Source organism: Monodelphis domestica, chromosome 7, assembly GCF_027887165.1.
Source record: "Monodelphis domestica isolate mMonDom1 chromosome 7, mMonDom1.pri, whole genome shotgun sequence".
NCBI classification, from domain to species: domain Eukaryota; kingdom Metazoa; phylum Chordata; class Mammalia; order Didelphimorphia; family Didelphidae; genus Monodelphis; species Monodelphis domestica.
The window spans coordinates 80,592,927-80,619,447 of record NC_077233.1 but is presented as its reverse complement, the minus strand read 5'-3'; the positions used below and the strand labels follow the sequence as shown (position 1 = coordinate 80,619,447).

Sequence of the window (26,521 nt, the reverse complement as noted above, 5' to 3'; positions counted from 1 at the left end):
TGACTGGTTCCACATTCTTCTGCCATATGTACTCTACATCATTAGTTTCAAATTCAAATGGGCATAAGGCCCATAAACCACACAGGAAGATCCCTCTGGCTGCATATTGACTTGGAAAACCAAATATGGAAATTATATTCTATTGTACTTTTATTTATTTCAATGAACATTTCCCTATTGCATTTTAATCTGGTTTAGGAGCACTGAAGCTGTAATGCACCTTCCATGTTTGACACCTCTGCTCTACATTAGAGCCATTTTGCCTACTTGAGAGAGGAGTTAGACTGGTCCTACCTGATCCTAGAAGTAAGAATGGATAGAAGTAGCAAAGAAGTAAGTCAGGCTTGATGTAAAGAAAATCTTCCTAAAAATAGGAGATATACAAAAAGGAGAATGAGCTACTTTTTAAATGTTCTCCTTTACTTGAAGTCTTCAAGCAAAGATTGAATGGTTATGTGTTGAGTGTTTTATAGAGTGCATACATTTTCAGGATTATGTTAGGCTAGATGGATCTTAATTCAATAAGAATGTGGAGTTGGAAAGGAGATTCTCAATTATACAGTAGGTAGGGAATCTCTAACTATGAAAGTCATGTGGTCACTGTGGCCACTGTCACCAGTTGGTCTATAGATGATGGCTTGGTGATAAAGCTATAGAACTGTAGTGGAGGTAAGCTAACAATAATGCTGCCTTACTCATATGAACTGACTCTAAAATACAATTATTTTCCTTTTAAATGTTTTCCAAATACCTTTGCAGTCAACTGTGCTGGGGCTCGAAAACCTGTGTCAATAATGACTAAATAGACCTGTTTGTCTCTAGCCTGGGAGTTTCCCTGTAAGAAAATGGATCCATTCTTCTTTTGTTCATGTAGGTCTCTACGCTTGCTTGCAATGGCCAAAAAAGCAAAAAGAAGCAGAGAAAGCAGAACAAGAATACTGGGAAACAGGTTTTGTGGGATGCTGTTGAGAAAAGGAAAAAATAAAAACTAATTAGTGATTGAAGTGAACATTTTAATAGAAATAAATGTTCAAGGAGAAGTAGCATGATCTAATAGTTAAACAACTTGGAGAACATGGATTTTTACCCTTGGCTTCAAAAGTGATTAATGGGACTGCTAGCAAAGCAACATCACATCTTTGTACTTCTGTAAGAAAAATGACTTCCTACAAATAATGTATGTGATAAGATCATTATTTTGTTCATTATATTTATGTTCTTCTTTTATCTACAAGGGAGTCATGAAAAGTTACAAAAATCTCTTTAAAAAGCTTATCTCAGAACAAGTTCCCTGCTAGGAATAATATTGAAAATGAAAGTTATTAAGCAAAATATAATGTAGTACTTTCTGTGGCAAAATCTATATCTAACACTGATTTTTTTCCTAGAATTTAGTCAGTATATTAATTCATTTCATTTGGATAATTCAATTCAAGAAACCTTCATTAATCATTTAATATGTTGCAATATATTGTACAAAACCTTATTAATTACTTATAATATGCAATGAATTAAACTAATAAAATAAGAAATAAAGATGACAATTTGTGGTCTCAGTGATTAATGGGATATGGTAGGGGTGAGAGCATAAGAAGTGTTTACAAGCAATTACAACACAAATTAAAATATAAATGTATAAAATGAGTAGTACAAAGTGCTATAAATTTAGATAAAGGAGAAATTACTATTGCTAAGGTAATCGAGGTGAGATCTGAGCTAAAACTTAATAGGATTTCAAACCTACAAAGGCAGAAGAGGGAAAAGGAGGGCATTACATGGATAATAAATAGGATGAACAAAATTACAGCTATGGGTAAAACTTAAAATATGCTCAGTGATAGCAAGTAAACTAATTTCACTGAAATTATATTACTTATTTGACATAGAACACATATATGACACATATGACAGAACAGTGTGAATAAGGTTGGCAAGAGTTAGATTGGAATTAAATTGTGAGGAACTTTCAATTCCAAGATAAGGAATTAGGGATTTAATAGGCATCATGGAGTAACTGAATGTTTTTTGAAGCAGTGGAATAGAATATGAGATTTGTACATTAAAAGGGCAAATTTTGCATTGTTATATAGGAAAGTATAGAGACTCAAGATTGAGGAAATAAGTAAGGAGGCTACTGCAATAGTCTAAGCAAAAGGCAATGAAAGTCTGACTAGGATGGAACTTTTTAAGATTAGTGTGTAACAAGCAGAGAGGAGTAAATACAAAAGACATGGTGGAGACAGATTTAGCAGGAAAGAGCAATTGATTGAATTTGTAGGACAAGGAGAAGGATCAAAGAAGACTTCAGGGTTAAAGGTATGAGTCATTAGAAGAATGGTGGTGCCATTAACTCAAGCAGTAAAGTTAAGGAGAGAACCTAGTTTGAATAAAAATTAGTTCAGTTCAATATATATTGAAGATGACCACTAGGAAATTGGACAAAAAAGTCTGGAGCACAAAAAAGATAGCAGAGCTTATAAAGATAGAAGAATCAAGAGGCTTCTGCAGAAAGTTAACAGTTAAAATTGCAGGCATGAAATTGAAAATGAAAATATAAAAATAGAAGAGAAGAAAGTTAAGGACAGAACACTGGGTATTACCAACCTTAAGGGTTGAGAGAAGGAAAGAAAGTTAACAAAAGAGAAAAATGTCTAAAAGGATTCCTTGAAGAATTAAATATCTCTTCATTTAGTGAAATTTGCTTACCTCCTTAATAGAGATACATCATTAATTTCAAAGTTGGCTTTTAGTTTTCTTCTTACAACAGTAAATGTTGTGAAATGATTATAACTAGAAGAATAATATCAATTAGTATAAGCCATCTAAAAGTAAGAAAATAGTTATTTTTGATGCAATGATAAAAATTTTATATCTTGTTAACAGCAGTTTCTTGAGTATATACCCCAGATTCTAGAATTTCAGTTTGGAGTATCTGTTAGAAGTGTGAAAGGGAGAAAAAACCTCCAACAATTATAATTAATTTACTAAATTGTAAGTATTTAATTGGAATCTTTAAAACTGTATTTTTGAACTATGAAAATATGAAATTTGAACTATGAAATTTTGAACTATGAAATATGAAAAATTAGCTATTTTAAATAAGCTATGAAATTTATGTTAAGCTCTCCTAGTCTCCATTCTGTCATTAAGCAGGACATTAGTTGTAGTTGACAAATTACAAAAATTTTCTGGTTTTCAGTATCCAAAATGTTTTGGTTCATTCTGGATAAATTTAGCCTCAAGAAGATACTTACAAAAATATAGTTCCATGTGAAATTGGTTTATCTTATGGTACTAAAGAGAAATTGATGATTAGAACAGAAGATGGGAGAGTTCATGCAGGGAGAGTATACATGATAACTGCTGAATACTATGCCAGTACATCTGACATGTAAACGAGTCTGAGAAAATCTTCTTGTTCCTAGAACAGAAGTTCTAAAGTGAATCTCTGAATGATTATGAACAATAATCACACTGGATAAGAAAGTATTAATAAATTATCATGGATATACCTTTTACCAAAAGAGAAAAAACTTACATCAATAAGATTATGAATTCAATGAAACAATGAAGTTTTAAACTAATCCACTATTTGTGTTCACAAAGAGCAAAATAAATAATAAAATTCAGTAAGAGAAAAATTAGTTTTGTAGCTCCATAAATATAATATAAAAAATACTGGATGGACAAAAATATCACCAAGAGGAGTAGTCTTTGCATATAGATGGTATTGTATATATTTATATGTTTTTTTTATTTTCAAAGCTTCTCAATTCAGATCATTTTAACAACAAATGCTTACTGAGAACACACTATACATGTGATACATAATAATAGTAACCCAGACTAGCAGGGCGTAGGGAAATGTCCCTTTAGAAAAGGTACTCAGGATCCTTTCCCAAAATGGTGTCAATACCTGCAATTCACTGTTTGTGGAGAAGTTCCTTGTTGTGGATAAGAATCATCTGATTTCCATTCTCTGTCCTCATCCCAAAACAGGCATCGGATCCAGTGAAAACTAACTGTATAGTTCACAATGTCAGCTAGATATTTGTTTGTAGGCTTTTGGTCATAATCAGCATCTAACAAGGATAAATAACCAGATGCTGCATCTGAAATGAAAAACATACAGTAAATATTAAAAAAATAATAACAATCCCCTTTAAAAAGTCAAATAAGGCATAGAATAATCTATGAGACACAATATGCTAGAAATTACTATGGAATTCCATTGGAAGTGATTCTTCTTAAGCCCAGAGCTGATAGGATGATAAATTTATAGCTAGCAGAGACCTGAGAGATCAAACAGTTCAAGCGTCTCATTTTAGAGTTGAGAAAACTGAGGTCTGGAGAGAGGGTGGCAAGTCGTCTAAATTATATAAGTGTTTAAGCAAAGTGTTTATCTGAAACCATGTTCTCTATCTTTAAATATAGTGAGGCTTATGTTAGAACAATGTGCATATATACATACATACATGTATATAAGATGCAGGGAATTTGTTAATATACATCACTTTCAGGCTTTCTCATTGCTAGGTCTAGATGACTGTAACTAGAACTTATATCTACAACTCTCTGTCCTTGAGGTGGTTTCTTTCTCAATATAACTATATAATATGTATAAGGGAAATAGGAAAAGAAATCATACTCTAGTATGCATTATTTGAGATCATAAAAACCACAATTGATGCTACTGACATCTTAACTTGAATTAAACAAATTGAAAAGTTGCCATCTTTTAGGAAAGCATTACTCTTCTTTTTTAAGGCTGGATCTCTCTTATCCAGACTCTAAGTATAGAAAGGCTCTTCACAAATGTGACCCCACTATTGATCAGCATAGGAGCTTTGATCTGCTCTGAATCCGGCCTCAGCTAGTGCAGCAGCCACTGGAGATCAATGATACGAATAATAGTAGTTGTGGGATTTGCAGAGAAGCAAGAAGTATTAAATTGAAGAAATGGGATTTGAGGTAGACCATAAAGGATGAGTAGAATTTGGACAGGCACAAAGGAAAAGCTTGGACTTTCAATTCAGGGAGCACAACCCAGGGGGAAGGAGAAGGAGAATGGCATTTTCAAAGGAAGAATAAGGAGACCAGATTGTGAAGAATAGGTCATAGAACATATTGGAAAAGTAAATTTAGTCTGAATTGTAGAAAGTTGGTAGGCAACTGGACTGTATACTCTAAGCAATGGGGAGTCATTGAGTATTTTAATCCAAGGAGTGACATGATGATAACAATTCGTTAGGATGATTAATTTGTCAGTAATGTGCAGGATGAATTGGAAGGGGAGAACCTGCAGATAGAAAGACCATTGAGAACGCAGCTATAATCAATCATCCATTTAAGTCTTTGTTCAGTGTCTACCTTGTATCCTGTGTTCTATCACTAGGACAACTTATAAATCATCCTAATATGCCATCACCCATGCTATCCTGGGATTCCATTCTATCATATTATAATTCTTACAACTCTATTCAATTTAAAATGAAATACATATTTATTCCATTAAAGACATCTCCTTGCAGGTTTTTTACATTAATGCTCCCTAGGGAAGAGTCAACACATTAGTCTAGGAGTGAGATTTCCCACACTATATCAATGAGACTAAAATTCTAAATCTTAAGTACCTTTCACTGACCTTTCAGGGAAACAGCAGGTATATAAATCTGAACAACTTGTTCATCCCAAGAGTGAATCTGTTTCACATTAAAAGTTGAAATAGTAGGTTTTTCAGAGAACCTAGGAAAAAATGACAAAGCAAAGGTGAGTCTACTCCTGCTAGATGACCTTATATGTCGTGATGTTCCATTAAAAACTATTTTACTGTAATAAAGTCTGAATGGAAAGAAAATATTGCTGTGACCTTGCTAAGAACACTTCGGATTTTCAACACACATTCATGTTTTGCTGACTAGATTATCCATAATAGTGGTTTTTAAAAAAAAAATCTGGATAATAAGGGAGTGTATCTTATTGAAAAGAGAATGCTGAACTTGGACAGCAAGAAGACAGGTTCCAATTCTGCCTCAGACTCTCACCAGCTATGTAACTCTGGGCAAAAGTCACTTAAATTTTCCCAATCTCAGTTTTCTCATTAGTAAAAGGGAAATACTAAAAGCTATCTTCCATGATTATTGGGAGAGCAAATGAGAAAATATTTCAACGCACTTAAAGTTTAATAACCTTAAAGAGTTACATAAATGACTGCTATTATTGAAAACCATCTACATTGTAAATCTTACACTCACCTGACAAGCAGCATTATGGGGAAAGTTCTTAAGATGGTTTTAGAAAATTCTACTACTATCTGTAGAGATTCCTGGGAGGTCTCAGGAAGCCCAGAGAAATAATGTAAGTTCACTTTGTCACGAAACAATGAAAATATTGTCTTATTTTGCTCATCATCCTAACAATACAAAAATAAATAAAATCAGTTAACACTTTTCTTTGAAAGTACAAATGGTACTTTAAATTAAATTAATATGCTGCAACCAAGAAAGAAAACAGATTGTTTTCAATAGCTCTCTTTACCTGAGCATCACTTTTCTCAAATGCTACTGTCACTGGACTTGTCAGCCTTTTTATACTGATCTTCCTTTTGCTAGTGCAGTTGTAGAGGCTCAAGGCAACCATGACCCCACCAGTCTTTAAAAACAACAAATTCTATCTTAATGGCAAATTACTATTCTAAAAAGTAAATGCTTAGGTAGATTAGATTAAAACATTATTAAACACTTTTTATATGATAGGCATTCTGTTAAACATGGGGATATCGTTATAACAAAAGAGAAAAAGAGGGGTTAAAAGGGGGAGAGGAGAGAGAGAGAGAGAGAGAGAGAGAGAGAGAGAGAGAGAGAGAGAGAGAGAGAGAGAGAGAGAGAGAGAGAGAGGGAGAGGAGAGGGAAAGAGAGAGAGACCCTTTCCTTGAGGAGGAGCTCATATTACAATGAATGAAAGGAAGATAATATATAATAAAGTTGAAAAGCAGGTGTATTGGAATGAGGTATAAAAGTTTGAAGAATCAGAACCAGAGTCATTTTTGAAGTGAGCATTACCCCTCCTCAAATGGAGGTTCTTGGCAGGAACTCACCAATCAGGAGTTCTTTTACCACTAATATTTAGTCATTGGATTATGAAGTTAATTTCCAGTGTTGTTTTCTGTGTCAGCTATTATGTACCTGAACAGGAACTATTTCCTCCAAATATGGATATTCTTTGAAGTATATTAACTGACTGATGTAGCACTGGCCGTGCAATCCCATTCCTTTAGAAATGTACTCATCTAGGTCATCTGGTAAATGGACCTTAACAGAGCCAACATGCTCAACAGAGTTGTGAAAAGTGTAATGCAGGTTGGTCTGGAATGCCATCTGTCCAGTGCTAATATTAAACTGAAATTCTTTACCTGAAGACACATAGTTCTGAAACAAAACACAAAGCCATGTCAAAAAGAAAAAAAAACTTTGAATCATTATGTATAAGCAGTCATACAGTTCTGGAGAATGTAGAACTCTGGAATTCTCATGACATTGAGATAATGCAGAAAGCCCTTTAGCAACTCACAGGACTCTTCTTCCTAAAGTGTATTTTTCTTAGAGATTTCTGAAAATGCAATTTGAAATGTAATCTGAGAATAAAAAAATACAACACAAATAAGAAAAGAGAATTGAAAAAGACTAAAAACATTCTCACCCTCATACACACCCATCATATTTTCATTTAAGCAAAGAGAGCATAGAGAGGTGAGTGAGGAGGAAAAGATAGAGGAAAGAGAGGAAAAAAGAGAGGCAGAGAGGAGGAAGAAAATGGAGGGGGAAGGACATAAAGGGAAAGAATAGGGAGCAGAAAGGAGGGAAGGGAAGGGAAGGAAGAAGGCAGGGAAAGAAGAGGAGAGGGGGATAGGAAAAGGGATGGTTTAGTTACAAAGAAAATAATTGGAAATTCTGTCTATTGACCAGGAAAAAAAGGCTAACAGTTGATTGACTCCTATTTCTTTGGTTTTCTTGCCCAGGGATCAACATCAAATAAGAGAGTCATCCATCATTGCTATTATTTACAAGTAACTTCTTATAGTTTGCCTCTCCTTATACTTTGACTCTTGAACTAATATTCTATATGCTAAGACTTAAAAGCACTACTCAAAAGGACAGAGTATGTAATTGCTGAGGTTGGGCAAGGAGTGAAGAGAAAATTCTATCATTATTGTCTCCTTTAGCCTCAGATTATTGTGGAAAGATATTTACCTTATTTACCTAAGGTGTAGTGGTGCAGTTTTAGGACCATTGGCATAGGATAGAAAAGAGAGATCATCATGCAAAGGATGTGAGGGTCATAACACAGGGTTAGCAGTAGAGCATGAGACTTGGGGATGAAAGCCAAAGGGCTGCTGAGGAAGAAGTTTGCCCTTTAAGTTTGGGTATTTTGTAGAAGCAGGACAACACTGTATGTAGTAACAGCAATATTGTGGAATGATCAACTGTGCTAGAAAATTAGCTACTCTCAGTAATATGAAGATCCAAGCCAAATCTGAGTGCCTAAGGACCTATCCACCTCCAAAGAAAGAGCTGTTGGAGTTAAAATGCAGATGAAAGTATATGGTTTTCACTCATTTCTTTGGGTATACTTTGTGGGGTTTTGTTTTTATGAGATTATTCAATCCAAAAGTGAACAATATGGAAATATAGTTTGAATGACAATACATGTATAACTTAGATTGAATTGCTTCTCAGTTCCGGTATAGGGAGGAAAGGAGAGAGGGAGACAATATGGATCATATAACTTAGGAAAAGTCATGTGGAAATTGTTTATTACATGTAATTGGTAAAGGGATAAAATTTTTTAAAATTGAAAATAATTCATTTTTTAAAAACTAAATAAATTTTAGCACTTTGGGAAAAGCTTTAATCACTCTCATCCTAGTTGTAGCTTTGGACTTAAACAGCTTCTTTAAGTTATATTAACATATTTTGATAAACACAACAGCTACCTTTTCTTTTAATTAGGTCAAGAATAAAATAATCAATAAAAATATTACCACCAAATGAGCTGATGATGAATATTAACCAGTTCACAATGATATATGACATGAAATGCTCAATTGCATTACTGGAGCACATTCTTAGGGATACTGCAAAAGAAAAAGTGCTATTCTAGAATTACCTTTAAAAAAATAATGGCCCATTTAAAAATTTTTGACATTCTGCTTCTGGAATATATTGTCTATGTAATCCTTAGCATGTCCTTTGCCATCTTAATTCTTTAGACCATTCTTTAAGATTCCAAATTGTGGAATAATTGTCAATATGCATTGGCAAAGGGAGTTCCCTAAATCAATGAAAACATAGGTTCATTCCAGTCCAATCCAAATGCTCAGCAACCTGGAAGAATATGGAATTATTAAAACATCTAAAAACAATTCATCACATTTGTTTTGTAGAAAGTAGCCATTGTTTACAGACAAGTTTATACTGCATATCAGAAAATTCTTTAAGAATTTAAACCTGAGATTGTGGGAATATGACAGAATAGGGCAAGAGGTTGCCTTGCTCTCCAAATTCTCTACAAATAATCAAAAATAATACCTTAGAGTCAATTTTAAAGTGGGAGAAATAATTTAGTGCCTGGATGCTATAGTTATCTAACCCAGGATAACGTTGGAGGATGCTGAAGAGGTTCAGACCTCCCAGGATGGTGGTCTCCCCAGATTGAAGTACAACGATCTCCAAGCAAATACCACTGAATCAACAAACAAGCCCCTGAGACAGCTATAAGGGAACCTCAAGTAGTCAGCTTCTTCTGAGAATTTATACTCCAGGGGCAAATTCTGCTAGTAGAATCAATAAACAAAAAGCCCTAGGGGCAGCTGTGTGTGCAGAGGCCAGAGAATTCTACCCACAGATTTTGTGGAGATATTGCAGTGGACCATGGGAAGCCTAAGGGGCCCAGGCTTGCAGACCAAACACCAAGGTAGGCTATAACTATGGGAATAGAGGAATAAGGAGTGAGGATACCTCCAGGAGAGCAGAGTCTCTGGTTGAGATTCCAGGATAGAGAGGCAAGCTGAAGCTTGTAGTCACCTAAAAACCACAAGGTGTAAAAGTGCTCCTGATGGTAGCATTGATAGAGGCTCTGATCAGGGCTCAGGGGTAGAGAGGAGAACCTAAGGTCAATCACAGACTGAGGTATGAGTCAGGAAGTTGGGACCATACCTAGCCCTGGATTATAGAAATTGGAAGAACCAAGATCAAAGACCCATAACTAGAGCTCAGGAAATAAAAGAACAAAAAATCTGAAGCCTGAGACATCCTCCAAATTCCTGGGAGCAGAGCCTGATTCTAGTATAAAGCTAATAATTAAGAAATAGGCCACTAACTTTTTTAAAGAGTAAGTAAATGAGAAAGAACCAAAACATAGACAGCTACCACAATGAAAGAAAAGACCATGTTCAAATTCAGTAGATAGTGAATTTAAAACATATACTTCTAAAACAGCAAAGAAAAATGCCAAATGGTCACCAGCCCCAAAAAAGGGTTCTTGGAAAAACTAAAAATCCATTAAAAAACAAATAAGAGAGGTTGATGAAAAATTGGAAAAAATAAGAGCAATGCAAGAAAATTATGGAAAAAGGTCAAATAACTGGAAAAAAAGAGATCTAAAAACTAAATGAAGGGAAAATCCGTTACAATAGAATTGGGCAACAGGAAGCTAATGATCTCTTAAGACAACAAGAATCAAATGAATGAAAAAATACAAGAGAATATAAAATATCTTTTAAAAAAACAACTCACGTGGAAAACAGATCAAGGAGAGAGAATGTAAGAATTGTCAGACTACAGGAAAGTTATGAACAAAAAGGGATTACACAGCATACTTCAATAAATTATTAAGGAAAGTTCCCTAAAAGTTTTAGAACTAGAAGGTAAAATAGAAACAGGCAGAATTCACCAAACACCACCTAAAAGAAACCTCAAAATAAAAACTTATGGGAACATTATTGCTAATTCATAGCTCCCAGATTAAGGAGAAAATACTACAAAGCAACCAGAAAAAAAACACCTCATTTAAATATTGTGGACTCACACTGAGGATAATATAAGATTTAGTAGTCTCTTTACTGTAGAATGAAGTGTATACACAATATTTCAAAAAGAAAAACAGAGTTACCACCAAGAATAACATATCCAGAAAACTGAGTATGACAATATAAAGGAAAAAAAATTTTATTTGACAAATCAAAAGACTTTCAAGTATTCTTGAGGAAAAGACTATAACTGAGTAGAAATTTCAATCTACAAGAATCAGAAGAAACATGAAAAGCTAAGTATGAAAAAGGAATTATAAGGGATTCAATAAGATCAAATTGTAGTCTTCTTATATGGGAAAATGCAATCTGTAACTTTAAGAATTATATTGCTTTTAAAAAAAGAATGATATTATTACTTGGGTAGTTTGAAAGAGCATTTATAGATAGAAGACTTGTAGTAGGGTTGAAAATAATAGAATGAGACAAAAATTGGTAGAATGAGGTAAAATGGAATAATTTTTTCATACAAAAGAAGTGTGAATAGAAAAACTGTTAAAGTGAAGGTGAGGAAAGGGTGGAGGGCCAGTAGTGCAAGGACCCTATTCTCATCAGATCTGGGTCAAAGAATGAACAACACATGCATCTAGAGGGCAAAAGTCTTCTTAACTGACAGCAAAATAGGAGGGCAACGGGGTAGCATATAGGAGGCACTCTTATAAGGGGTAAAGATTAGGAAGGTCAGTAGTCAGAAGAAAAATAGACTTCCAAGAGGGGGAAAGGGTAATATTAGAGGAAGGGAAGGGCAACAATGAGGAAAAATAGAATGAAGGTAAATACATAACAGTAATTAAAACTTTGCATATGAATGGGACAAATTCAACCATGAAATGGAAATAAGCAGAATGAATCAAAACCCAAATATTATATGAGAAACACATTTTAAAATGAGAAACATGGAGAGACTAAAAATAAATGGCTGGAACAGGATATTCAATGCTTTAGGCAGTAGTAAACAATCATGATATCAAACGGGATTAAATCTAAAACAAATTTAATTAAAAGAGACAAAGGAAACTATATTATGTTTAAAGGTATCATAGATGATGATGCATTATCAGTATTAAACCTATATTCACCAAATGCTACAGCATCCATATTTGAAAGGAAAAGCTAAATGAGTTACGCATGGAAATAAATAGAAAAATAATAAATTGTGGGGGACTTCAAACTTGCCCTCTCAGATATATATAAATCTAACCAAAAAAAAAAATAAGAAAGTAGTTAAGGAGATGAAAATAATCTGACATAATGTAAACATGACAGATATCTTAAGACACATGAGTATAAAGAAGAAGGAATATACCTTTTTTCAAGTATATATAATACCTTCACAAAAACTGGCATTAATATGGGCACAAAATCTTTACAGTTAAATGCAGAAATACTAAATGTGTCATTTTCATACCATAATGCAATAAAATTAGATTTAACAGAGGACCATGGAAACAATAAAAATTAGCTGGCAATGAATCAACTTAATCTTAAAAAATGAATGGTAAAAACCAAGTCACAGAAACAATAATTAATTTCATTAAAAAGAGAATGATGACAATGAGACAACATACCAAAACCTATGCAATATAGCAAAAGCAGTAATTAAAGGAAAATGTATATCACTAAATGCTTATATCAATAAATAGAGAAAGAACAAATTAATAAATTGGGAATGCAATTCTAAAAACTAGAAAAAGAACAAATTTAAAATCTTCAACCGAACACCAAAGTTGAAATCCTAAAAATTAAAAGTAAGATTAATAAAATTGAATAGAAGAAAGCATTGAACTAATAACAAAACTAGGAGTGGCTTTTATTTATTTATTTAGTAAGAACCTTTATCTTCTGTCTTAGACTCAATACTGTATAATGGCTCCTATATAGAAAAGTGGTAAGGGCTAAGCAATGGAACTTAAGTGACTTGCTCAGGGTCACATAGCTAGGAAGTGTCTGAGGCTAGATCTGAACCTAGGACCTCCCGTCATTAGGCCTGGCTCTCAATCTACTAAGTCACCCACCTGCCCCTAAGAGTTGCTTTTATGGAAAAAAAATTAATGAAATAAATAAGCTATTGGTTAATGTAATTTTTTAAAAAAGAAAATATATCACTAGCATTAAAAAATGAAAAGTATAAGTATACCACTAATGAAGTTGAAATCAAAGCAATTAGGAGTTATTTTACTCATTATATGCTAACAAATTTAACAATGTAAATGAAATGGAAGAATATTTACAAAAATATAAATTGCCTAAATTATCAGAGAAGGGAATAGAATATCTAAGTAAACCTATTTTTTAAACCTTTTTTTTAACATTCCACATTGGAATCAATATTTTGTATTGGTTCTAAGATTGAAGAGCAGAAAGGGCTAGGTGATTGGGATTAAGTGACTTGGCCAGGGTCACATAGCTAGGAAGTATCTGAGGTCAAATTTGAACCCAGAACCTTCCTTCTCCAGCCTTGGTTCTCTATTCATCAAGCCACCTAGCTGTCCCCTAAACCTATTTTAGAAAAAATAAATTGTTTAAAAGGCCAAAAATGAACTTTCTAAGAAAAAAGTATCAAGACTAAATGTGAATTCTAGAGAATTCTATCAAATATTTAAAGATCAACTTATTTCAATATTAAATTATTTAAAATAATAAAGAACTCTTACAACAAACTCCTTTTGCTGATACCTAAAAAAGGAAGAGCAAAAACAGAAAAAGAAGATTATAGACCAATTTCAATAATGAATATGGAAGCAAAAATCCTAAATAAAATGCTAAATAGGAGACTACAACAAAATATCATAAAGATTATATATTGTGACCCAAAAGGATTTATACCAGGAATGCAGGCTGGTTTAACATAAGGAAAATTATCAACATAATTGATTACATCAATAACAAAAGCAATAAAAATCATATAATTTTATCAGTAGATGCAGAAAAAGCTTTTGACAAAATAGAATATTCATTTCTATTAAAAATACTGGAAAGCATTGGCATAAATGGAATTTTTTCTTTAAATGACAAAAAGCATCTACTTAAAACTATCAGCAAGTAATATCTGTAATGGGGAATAAGTTAGAAGCCTTCCCAATAAGAATAGATGTGAAATAAGGATGTCCATTATCATCAATATTATGGAATATTGTATTAGAAATACTAGTAATAGCAAGAATAAAAGAAAAAAAATTGAAGGAATTGGACTGGGCAAAGAGGTAGTATATTTTTTGCAGACAATATAATGTCATATCCTGACTAAAAAGTTAGTTGAAACAATAATTTTACAAAGTAGCGGGATATAAAATTAATCCCCATAAATCATCAACATTTCTATATATCACTGGGAAAGGTCTGCAAGAAGAAATAGAAAGGCATATTACATTTTTAAAAATCATTAAAATAAAATGCCTGGGAGCATACTTGCCAAAACAAACCCAGGAACTACATTAAAAATAATTGTAGAACACTCTTTTACACAAATAAAGTTATATTTAAATAATTGAAGAAATACTAATTATTCATTGGTAGGGAGAGCCAATATAATTAAAATGATAATCCTACCTAATCTACTTATTCAAAACCATTCCAATTAAATTTCCCAAAAATCATTTTTATCTGGAAAAAGTAATATCATTTGAAAAAACAAAAGGTCATGAATATAAAAAGAATTAATGGAAAAAAAGTATAGGAAGGAAGTCTAGCAGTACCAGATTTTAAATTGTCTTAGAAGGCAGAAATTATCAAAACTCTCTTGTGTTGCCTTGGAAATAGAAAGGTAGGTCAGTGAAAAAGAACAAACATAAAACAAACAGTAGAAAAAGATTATATTAACCTTGTATTTGACCAAAAAGTTAAGATCCAAGCTTTTGAGATAAGAATTTTCTATTTGGTTAAAAAATTTGGGGGAAAACTGGAAAGTAGTCTAGCAGAAACTAACTACAGACCAATATCGTATACCACTTACCAAGATAAGATTAAAATGGATATATGACCTACACATAAAGAGAAACATCATAAGGAAATTAGAAGAATGGGGAACATATTACCTATCAGATTTAGGGAAAGGAGAGGAATGTGTGAATAAACAAGAGATAGAAAGCATTGTGAGATATAAAATAAACAATTTTAATATATCAAATTAAAATGGGTTTGTACAAATAAAACTAATGCAGTCAAGATCAAAAGGAAAGCTAAAAATGGGAGTGAGCAGGATTTTATAGACAGTTTCTCAAAAACATCTAAAATATAAAAAGAACTTTGTCAAATTTATAAGAATATAATAAATGGTCAAAAGATATGAACACTCAGTTTTTGGATGAAGAAAAAAATGTACCAAGTCATTACTTAAAAGAGAAATGCAAATTAAATAAACTCTGAAATATAATCTCATATCTTTCAGATTGACTAAAGTGATAAAAAGGCAAAATGACAAATACTAGAGGGAGTGTGGAAAAATAGGGGCACTAATACAATTGTTGATGGAGCTTGAATGATCCAACTAATTCTGGAGGGAAATTGGGAATTATGCTCAAAGTTATAAAACTGTGCGTATCCTTAGACCTGACAATAATTCTATTGGGTCAGTTTACTAAGGTGAACAGGGAAAAAGGAAATAAATCTATGTGTTCTAAAATATTCATAGCATCTCTCTTTCTGGTGGCAAAGAACTAGAAATTGAGGGGAAGCTCATCAACTGGAAAATAATTAAACAAGTTGTGACATATGATTGTGATAGACTACTACTGTGACATAAGAAATGATGAGCATATTAATTTTTTAAAAGCAGGGAAAGACCTACCTAAAATTATGAAAAAATAAAATGAATAGAATCAAGTGAACATGATATAGAGCAAAAGAAATAATGTTTGAAGAATAATATGTGAAATGTCCACCTTCAGAGAAAAAAACTGAAAACATGCAAGACACAGTTCTATATGCACTTTCTTTCTGTCAAATGATACCTTCTTTAGAGAGGGGGATACCTGAGAATTTTAATGTAACCAATAAACTAATTAATTAATAATAATAAAGAATTTAAAGCTGAGAAAGAATGGCCCTGGGGAAAGGGTCCTGCTCTGGGATGCAGGAGACCAGGGTTCAAATGCCAACTCTACCACTCCAAAGACAGAATCTTAGGGAAATGATTTCATCTCTTAAAAACTCAGTTTCTTATTTGATAAATTGAGATCAAACTAAATGGTCAGTTCCCTAACCACTCTAAAACATTATAATTATAAGTAATTTATAGTTAACTATATACACACAGATGGACAAACATGAAGAAACAAATGCAAATCATTATTGAGAAAAGTTTACTCTATTGAGAACTACTATAAATTTATGGTGTGTTTTTTGTGCACTGAACTGTTACCCACATTAATGAAGGAAAACACATCAGAGATCAGTCCTAATGGCCACTGGAAAAGAAATAAACATTTTAGAATATAAAATAAATGCAATTTTTCTGTGAGAAGAAAAATGACTTACCAATAGCAAGAATACAATGTTTCTAATTCCTTCTCTGAAATACTTTGCATTCCTGGATTTTTCCTTTTCTTTCACCTCCAGTGCCCTTGATACTAGAAAGATCACGTTGGACATCAACTCCTTATTCATCACAAATTGCCCAGATAAGTTGCTGTGATCAATTAATTTTCTGACATATTTGATGATCAGAACTGTACTACTAAATGTTACCTTCATGAAATGAAAAAAAAAAACTGAGTAACATATTTCATCACATCCTCTGAATAATAATTTTATTGACTCCCACATCCTTATTAGAAAATATACATTAGTGAAATTAAATGAGCATAGGACTAGCTACCAGCAAATCAGCTGTTTATCCTTGACACTGACATTTATTTAGTAGCTATGTGACCTTGGACACATAACTTCTTTGGACCTTGATTTCCTTATCTGTAACAGGAAAGGATTTGACTAAATAATCTCTAAATTCTAAAATGCTTTTCTATCCTAAATACATCATTAGTTTTCTTTTTTCTATAACTAATAAAAGGATAGTGATTGAGGTTCTAGCTTTCAATGATTATTCTTGTTCAATATAAATGGACCCTTAGAATGGTCTCTAAGATTAAACTATTACTTCATCCTCATCAGAAAATCTCATGCCATTGGGAAAAGGTAATGCTACCATGAACTATATCTGAAAAGTTTATATAAGAAAAGACTTTCAAATATCTTCAATTCAAAGAAAGTTTATTCTCCTCATCATGTCAGGAAAAATGTCCATCTAAGAGAGAGTGACCATATCCATTCAATCATTTGACAAATATTGGTAAATACTATTACATTAAAAGTATGGTGTTAGCACTATAAGAGAAATAAAAATGGGATTTGATTATTGATCTTAAGGGACTTTTAATCTTACATTTATTTCTCAAGGCTTTGGAGGACTTTGTCCACATAATGGCATTTTTTAAATAACCAAAGTTTACCCTCATTTAAACAGCAAAATTTTTATCTGAATTTTATCCATTTTAAAATGTAATTTTTCTAAAATGCACTGCTTCCTTTCCTTTTGTGTCTGCTCCCTTTTTAAAGAAACTACACAATAAAATGTTTTCAGTTTTTTATGTTATGGGATGATTATTATGATCATTATTCCTCCTGTGATATGCTACACAATATACTTCTATATCTATTTTTAAACATTTCTGTATTTTCCCCATTAGACTTTCAGATCATTAATTCTCCAAGTTGTCACAACTCCCAGCTCTACTGGTTTAACTGCTAATCAGCTGAATTCTGGGAAAAGGTTAACAAAATTGTTATCAAATGAATGTTAAGCAAGAATCCAAAAGGCAAAAAATAAATATACATAAAGCTCTTTGCAAACTTTATTATAAAAATTTTTGCTATTATGTAAATTATATTTAAAAATAATCTCAAAGTCATATTTCAAGAATTAGAAAGCTAATTTCAAATCCAGTTTTGATATGAAAGAAATTCATTTAAAACAAGAGCTATGCCTATCTCTCTAGGTAACTATTAGAATCTCTTTGTGGATAGTAGTGCCCTAAAGATAAAAAGGCAATTGTTCTTTCTGTTGATAAAAACTAAGGAGTAATACTTATACCAAAATGATTCTTAGAGATACTGTGTAAGATCACAGCATTATCAACTAGAAGAGACCTAAAAGGTCATATAGTTTAGGGATTCTTAATCTGAACTTCAATGATCTTCTTTTAAAAATTAGAAACAATTTGATAGCTATTTCAATACACTCTATTTCCTTTGAACTCCTATATATTTTATACATTAAAAACATTATTTTGAAATGGATCAATAAAGTCTCAACAGACTGCAAAGGGGTCCATGATACTACAAAAGTTTAGAACTCCAAAGGCCAACTCACTCAATTTTTATAGATGAAAAAAGCCAGGCCTAAAGAGGTTAAACCACTTACCAATGGTCATGCAGGTAATAAACAATGGAAGTCAGGTTTCAAATTCATTTTCTTTGACCCCAGATCCAATGTTCTTTTGACTATACTGAATTCTGCCAAGTAGAGTTCTTTGTGTCTCATCTCATTCACATATTTTAAATCCATTTCTTACCAAGGTTTTTAATATATTGCCTACTGAAAAAGACTCCTCACCAGTTATTGCAGAATTTGCAGTATCATGAGATACTTCTATGTAGGTTCTATACTTCTATGTAGGTTCTAGGTTCTATAAACTACATGATTTTAAAGTTGGAATGGAGCTAAGAATTATTAAGGGAACTACAAAAAAAATAGATAATTGTTCTACTCTAATTTACATAGCATAATTTACTTAGACTGGTTAATTCCTTATGAACAGGAGACATGATAATTAAGCAAGCAAGAAGGAAATTGTCCTTTGAAATGAATGATTTGGGGACTTACCTGTTTGGAGATACTTATTAGTTCATTCAGCATTAGAATAGAATCAGCCATTTCTTCCTGAAGCAAGAAAATCAATCCAAAATGAAGGAAAATTGGAATAAGCCATTGAAATGTATCTTATCTAATTTTATGCAAGATACCAGGGGGAAATAGCTATTTTTATATGAAAATGATAGTTTCAGGTTAAATAGAATCATTCCTTGGAGATCATTTTATTTGAGACCACACTAACATTATACTTCGTCTCCTGGACACCTGAGATATATGTTTGGGTTCTGTGTGTGTGTGTGTGTGTGTGTGTGTGTGTGTGTAATTTTGGGTTTGGTTTTCTACATCTTTGTCAATTACATAAATAGACTAAGAGCTTCTTGAGGGTAGACATTAGTAAATGTTTCATAAATGTTCATTGAATGAATATTCAGTCTCATATATCAAGAGTTGGCAAGATCTTGCAAAGTCTATTAGCTGTATTTTGTCGAATGAGGTCCTAGATAGCATTGGTAGATTGCAGAATTCCATAATACCATTTAATTCTATATTAAAATTTTTCATTGTTAAATATGACTGAATACCATTGAAGAAACTTCCAAAATGCAATGTGGCTTTCATTTAACATTCCAAGGAACCATGTCACAATAAGAGCCATGAGAACTTTGAATAATAAACGATCTTATAAAATATGTAAAAAAGGAGAAGAAATACTTTTTGTATGTCTCTATAAGCTTTTTCACAGCAAATTGACAGGAGACATTAAGGAAAGCGTAGAGAGTAGCATTCCTCTCTAAGGGCCCAAGGACTCAATGAGAAATACTGACCAGATTAGGAAGCTCACCAGTCAGTTACCAGGGGAAGAAGACGATAAATGACTAGTGCCTACATGGAAAACTGAGCCTGTTTGAAGGCTGTAGAAAAGGCAGATGATTTAAATAGGTCATAGGCACTCAATTCTTAAAGTAACAGTGTCAATCCTAATGCCTGGAGAGGGGGTGCATCGTCAATAAAGACAAACAACAAGAAACAAGCAATAACAACAACAACAAGGGCAGTATCCTTGGCAGGACAGAACGATTAACTCTTTTCAGATTCAGAGGACAGAACAATAGGGTGGTGTCCAGCTCTGGAATAATTTCTCAAATAGTTAAGTGACCCTATGTCTATACAGAAGTCTCCTGAAAGAAAGCGTAGACTTCTGATTTTATTGGCAAAAGGAATACTCAGGTGAGGAGACTCCCTCCAACAATGCAGGTCCATTTATTCTCTGTAACTTAACAGTTCTAGAAAGTTGCATATAGAAGCAAGAGGCTAAGTGACTTGTCCAATGTCATTTAGCCCATATATATAAGAGTTAGGACATTAAGCCAAATACTCTTGGTTCTCAGAATAGCTCTCTATTCATTATATCACTCTGAAACCTGTGAATTAGTAATATCTTGCATGAATATATTGATTTTTGATTTGCAAAGTGCTTTCCATATAAAATCTCATTGGAACCTCACAACAATCCTATGAAGTGGGTTCTATTATTATCCCAGTTTTACAGATGAGGAAATTGAGGTGGAGAGAGATTAAATGTCTTATTATGGGTCATAGAGTTGGTCAGTGTCCAAGGCAGTATTTGAACTCGGGTTTTCCTGGCTGCAAGTACAGCACACTTTCTGCTATTCAACTTAGCTGTGAAAATCCTGCTAAAGGAGTCTTCCAAAATTAAAAAATTCTGAAAAAATTGGGCATGAAGGATGAAATAATGACTTTGAATATGGTTCTCATGTTGAACAAAATTGCAGGCACTTGATTACTCTTCTCTGCTTAATTTCTTTAGGTTTTAGAAAGTTTTTTCAATTAACATGCATATCATACATAATTCAATAACTTCAACAACCCTTTCTTATGTTTCATGGGAAACAATTAAGCATCTGCCACTTAGGAAGGCAAGGCTTTATTCTATGAGAAAATAAAACTAGTCTGCCATTTCAAATTAGAACATCTTCTCTAGGATTGCTAAAAATAGGCATAGATTTTTTTCCAATAACAATAATATGATAAGGAAAATTTCTTAAAGTTTACAAAGTGTCCTACAACTATTTGAATCTAACAATGATCCTATGAGATATATACTATATGGATCATGATTCTACAGATACACATAGGTTCAGAGACTGTGACTTGCCCACAAGAGTGGTAGATAATAGTTAGAAAAAAAATGAGTTCCAATCCCATTCCTGATGTTACTAAGTATATTGACATAAGGAAAAATATCTTCATCTCTCAAAATTTCAATTTCCTCATTTGTAAAAGAAGGGAATTGTCTTCTTTCTAAGATCTTCTAAGGAAACTCTTCCAAGATCTTCTAAGGAAACTCTTCCAACTCTAAACCTAAGATATTGTGATACACATCTAGAAAGTGTCAGAGGCAGGTTCAGAACCCAAATATTCCTGATTCAAAGATCCAACTACTCTCAAAACTCTTTTTTTTCCTAAGACTAAAAGCATTTCATTGTCAGATAACTGATTAGTCTAGTCCAAAGGTGGCACCAGCCATGCCTTTAAAGCAGTGATCCCCTTTAAACCATTACCTTATGTCCTATAATCAATACTGTGTATTGGTTCCAAGGCAAAAGAGAGGTAAGGGCTAGGCAATGGGGGTTAAGTGACTTGCCCAGGGTCACACAGCTAGGAAGTTTCTAAGGCCAGATTTGAACCTAGGATCTCCCATCTCTAGCCTGTTTCTCAATCCATTGAGCCACCCTGCTGCCCACTTTATTTGATGGATTTTGATAATATATTCTCAATGGGTATATATTTAGTTCTTTGTGAATGATTTATATACATATAAATCCATATATATGTACTATTATTCTAATAATTATTCTAAATAATTAGGTCATTATATAATTTACACAAAAATAAAAGGATGAGAAAAATGAATTAGTAGAGTCATTGTAGTTCATTAAGTAAGTGAATGACACAGTTGGCACTGCTCTTTGGGAAGATCATTTGGATAACTCCTTCAAAGATAAATTAGAATGGAGGGACATCTGAGGCAGTAAGGATAGGAGGATGTTGCAATAGTTCTAGCAATAGGTAAGGAGGGACTGAACTACAGTAGTGGCTGTGTGAACAAAAAGGGGACAGATGAAAGAAATATTGAGGTAAAAATAACAAGAGTCGGCAACAGATTAGATAAGGAGGGTAAGAGACAGTGAGAAGTTGAGGGTGGCATTTCAGTAGCAAACATGAATTATTGGAAGGCTGGAGAGCTCAGTGGTAGTAAGGAAGCTGAAAGCATGGTGGGTTTGAGCAGAAAGATAATTCAATGAAATCTCTGATGGAGAGTTCAACCCATCAGGGCTGTTCATCCAACACTACTTATTTCCCATTCCAAAAGAGAAAATGGAGTGGTGAGTGGAGAGAAGGGGGCAGACAGACTTCACCTACCATAACCCCAATATAGATCCTGTACTCTGAGGGATATTTAGGGAGGCCAGGTGTGAAAATGATGTGTGGAGGAAAAGGAGGGTAGACTTTTTCTGCAGGAATGATCGGGGTGCCTGGCTCCCAGGGAGATTATGTGTTTTTGGAGTGTTATTATTTCGTTAGAGATAAATCCACTATTGACTTTCACAGGGAGGGTTAGATCCACCTCCTGCCCATTGAATGGCTGATCACATATCTCTTGGAGTAAAGTCTCAGCCCCTACTTTGGAAATCACTGATTTGGAGCCCAATGCTAAGGAGCTCAATCAAGCAGGTGAGCTAACCACAAACTTCTATAGACATATATACAAACATAACCATGTATACATATAGTACATACATATGTATTATATAGACTCATTCTGCTATAATTTATACCTGATCCTGCCAAGATGATTGGGAAAAAGGTTATTTATATTCCCTCTCTTCCCACCTACTCCAACAAAACCTAAAATTCTCTCCAGATTGAATCATGATCAAGCAATCCCAATGAAAAACTAAAATAAATAACTGCTTTTTGTTAGAGACTAGCTTATCAAGTTATTTGTGGGTCAGAGAAAAGGATTAGGGGAATGAGGTTGAGATCAGGAGGGTCACAGACAGACTTACAGACATACTCAAAAAGGGGGTTACAGCTTCTACTCCAGATCTGCACAAAAATCAATAGGGTAAAAAAGCACAAAAAGCAATAGAAAAGGAAAGGTTTGCCTTCTTCTCCTCCAAGCAAAGACAGAACCCTAGAGACCAGGGGCTTGTGTAGACTGCAAGATTCAACAGTAGATGAGAGGTTCCCCTGACAAAACCATAGGGTGGCCAGAGAGCCCCAGGGCAGAGATCTTGGAAATCCCAGGAAATAGCAGTAGCCAAACAACAGACTAGTTATGGGGTCTCAGCACTCTGACCTAAATAAACCAAACCCAGAAGCTCTAAGGTCCCTAAACCTGTCTGAGATGCCAGAAACATTTCCTGAGGTTCCAGTTCTCTAAACCTCAAAGATCTTGGAGAACCTAGAAAACAAGGGAATAGGGAGAAGTGAAATTAAAAAGAATAATGAAGGAGAGAGAACAGTCACAAGCAAAACAAACCTGATCCTGAAGTGGGCATTAAGGTCAGTAGAAAGGCAATAAAGAAAAACAAAAACTGGGATCTAAGAGTGTTGCTTAGATTTGTTCTTAGACAGCTTTGGAATGGTGGAATAAATTATGATACATTTATGTAACAAAATATCATTGCACTACTGGAAATGACAAAACAGACAATTTCGGAGGAAACTTAAAAGAACTCTATTAGCTGATACAAAGTGAAATGAGAAAGAATTAGAACAATTTGTACTAAGTTAACAACATTACAAAGAAAAACAACTAAAAAATTTTAGAACTCTGATCAAAGCAATGACCAACCATCTCTCAGGAGGCATGGATGAAGCATATTACCCATGTCTCAATAGAGGTGGTTGGCACAGGCTACAGAGACGAATTTTTTGATGTAGTCACTGGATGGACTCATTTTGCTTCATTCTGCTAGTTTATTACAAGGATTTGCTTCTTCTTTCACTAGATTAATAAGAGTAAGGTTGGAGGATTAGCAATATCATAATCCCCCAAAAAGATCCATTAAAAATACAATGGAAGAGAACAGAAGGAAATTCAGAAGGAAGTACAACTAAGCAAGACAGTTTTGAAAATAACATCCTCTAATTTACTTATAATTTTTTTCAAAAAATAAGCAGTGTAGCTGGGTATATACCCCAAAAAGATAATAAGGAAAAAGACTTGTACAAGAATATTCATAGCTGTGCTTTTTGTGGTGGCAAAAAATTGGAAAAAGAGGAGATGCCCTTCAATTGGGGAATGGCTGAACAAATTGTGGTATCTATTGGTGATGGTATACTATTGTGCTCAAAGGAATAATGAACTGGGGGAATTCCATGTGAACTGGAACGACCTCCAGGAACTGATGTAGAGGGAAAGGAGCAGAACCAGGAGAACTGTAAATCTTGAAATCTCTCAGACTTGTGAATGTTAAAAATTTCCCCATCAGGGAATTCTTAATTGGAACAAATTCCCTACTGAGAAACATTCCCCATTTTGATGTGAGAACTTGCCAGGATCAGAAATGGGAGGACCTCTACTCCAACCATACTTAAGACTGCTTTAGGGGAAAAAACTCCTTGCTAAACAAAGAAAGTACTTGGATCCATGCTTATAGTGGGGCAAGGAGTTCTTTGAGCCAGGCCTGTTTTTAGAATTGATACAATGAGATGCTAGGTACCTAAAAGGGTCGGGCAAGTTTTGTCTTAATGAGATTAGTTGATTCAGCTGTGTTTTCACTGATTCAGACATACTGAGGAGATTGGTCGACTTAGCAGGAATTTAGATGGGCAGTCCTTTGGAAAGCATCTACAGTGATTGGTAGATGTAGGGACTTAGGGGAGGTGACATGGGAGAAAAACCCCGATATAAGAAAAAGCAGAATCTCTTGAGGAGATATATTCCTTTTGGAGAATTCCTTTTGGAGGATCTCTGATGAGGACCACTTGGGAAGAATCTCTTGAGAGAGGCTCTGGAGAAGGGAAACTCTTGGAGGACAATCTCTAAGGAGGTCTCCCTGGAGCTCCTCTAAGGGGACTCTGTCCCTCTGGAGGCTCTGGAAAGAGGCCCTTTGGAACAGTCTCTGGCTGGAAGGCTCTCTGGTGAAGCCAGCTGAGATGGAACTGGCCTGGTGTTACTAGAATCCTTGTTTAGTCAGACCTTGTGGTGAGTGTTAAAAAACTGACTGATTTCTCTCTTAAGGCTCAGGTCTAGGCCATATTGGCTTGAGGCCCTTCATACTTATTCTTTTCTTACTCTCTCTCTCTTTCTTTGATTACTCATTGTATTGTTAATTAAAATCTCTATAATACCCAATTGACTTGGGTATTTGAATAATTGGGAATATTTCCCTGGTGACCACCTTATATTTGATTTAAAAACCTAGACACTGTAGTGAAACATATTTCTGTGGTCAAATTTACCCACCCTCTCTTATATCTATCACAATTTATATCTTCCACCATTTTAACTCACTACAGTTTAAGACCTCAACCATTTTAAATCTCACAGAACATTGTACACAAAGACCAATACACTGTGGTACAATTGAATGTAATGGACTTCTCCATGCATGGCAATGAAGTGATCCTGAACAACTCAGAAGGATTGACAAGAAAGAACACTATCCACATTCAAAGGAAAAACTGTGGGAGCAAAAACACAAAAGAAAAACAACTGCTTGATTACATGGGTTGATGGGGATATGATTGGGAATGTAGACTCCAAATGATCGTCCTAGTTTAAACATCAACAACATGAAAAAAGTTTTCTACCAAAGACACATGTAAAACCCAGTGGAATTTCAAGACAGTTACAGGAAGGGGTGGGGGAGGGGAGGGAAAGAATATGATTCTTGTAACCAAGAAACAATGTTCTAAAGTGACCAATTAAATAAAATTAAAAAAAAATTTTTTTAATATAAGCAGTATAAAATGGAGACTCATAGTTTCATAAAGATTCCACTTTTGTGTTCTTCTATATGTATGGAAATGCTTTTTTTTTGGTCTTTAAATTCACTATAAAATATAAAACTTAAAATAAAAGGGGAAAAGAAAATATGTATATACCTGATCCTGAAAAGATAAAGTACATACTGAAGAAATCAATAAATTCCTCATTTGTGACTGTAGGCTTAATGTAGAACTTTGGTCTTCTGTATAGAAATCATTCAGGATACTGGTTAGCATTGTGATATAATTTCTAATTTCTCCAAAGTTCCCCATAAGTAGAAGAGTGGTTAGGTTTTTTAGTCCTGAATTATACCTGTGAAAAAAATAAAGGTTTTGTGACGGTTAGTGTAGTATAGTTTAACCTATATATCAATAATAATAACAACATATCTGCTTAAAACCCTTATCCTAGGTATATTAACACACATAAGTACAAATGTATACACACATCTGTACATAAGTATATAAATTTATATACATGTCTCTGTGTGCATACACATTCACACACACACACATGTGAGCATGTGTGTGTCCGCCCCTAG

General features: G+C 33.8%; 1 protein-coding gene across 1 annotated transcript in view; it reads right to left on the bottom strand.

The window, feature by feature from the left end:
* The window catches only part of PKD1L1 (polycystin 1 like 1, transient receptor potential channel interacting), a 165,844-nt gene that overhangs the window by 76,974 nt on the left and 62,349 nt on the right, over positions 1-26,521 (bottom strand). The window contains exons 19-28 of the mRNA XM_056806269.1: positions 26,097-26,292; positions 18,966-19,022; positions 16,474-16,771; positions 7,185-7,564; positions 6,538-6,651; positions 6,255-6,412; positions 5,645-5,745; positions 3,917-4,112; positions 2,707-2,790; positions 752-962 (exon numbers count right to left, since the gene is read on the bottom strand). Of these exons, the coding sequence (XP_056662247.1) occupies positions 752-962; positions 2,707-2,790; positions 3,917-4,112; positions 5,645-5,745; positions 6,255-6,412; positions 6,538-6,651; positions 7,185-7,564; positions 16,474-16,771; positions 18,966-19,022; positions 26,097-26,292 (1,795 nt within the window). The remainder of the gene's footprint in view (positions 1-751; positions 963-2,706; positions 2,791-3,916; positions 4,113-5,644; positions 5,746-6,254; positions 6,413-6,537; positions 6,652-7,184; positions 7,565-16,473; positions 16,772-18,965; positions 19,023-26,096; positions 26,293-26,521) is intronic.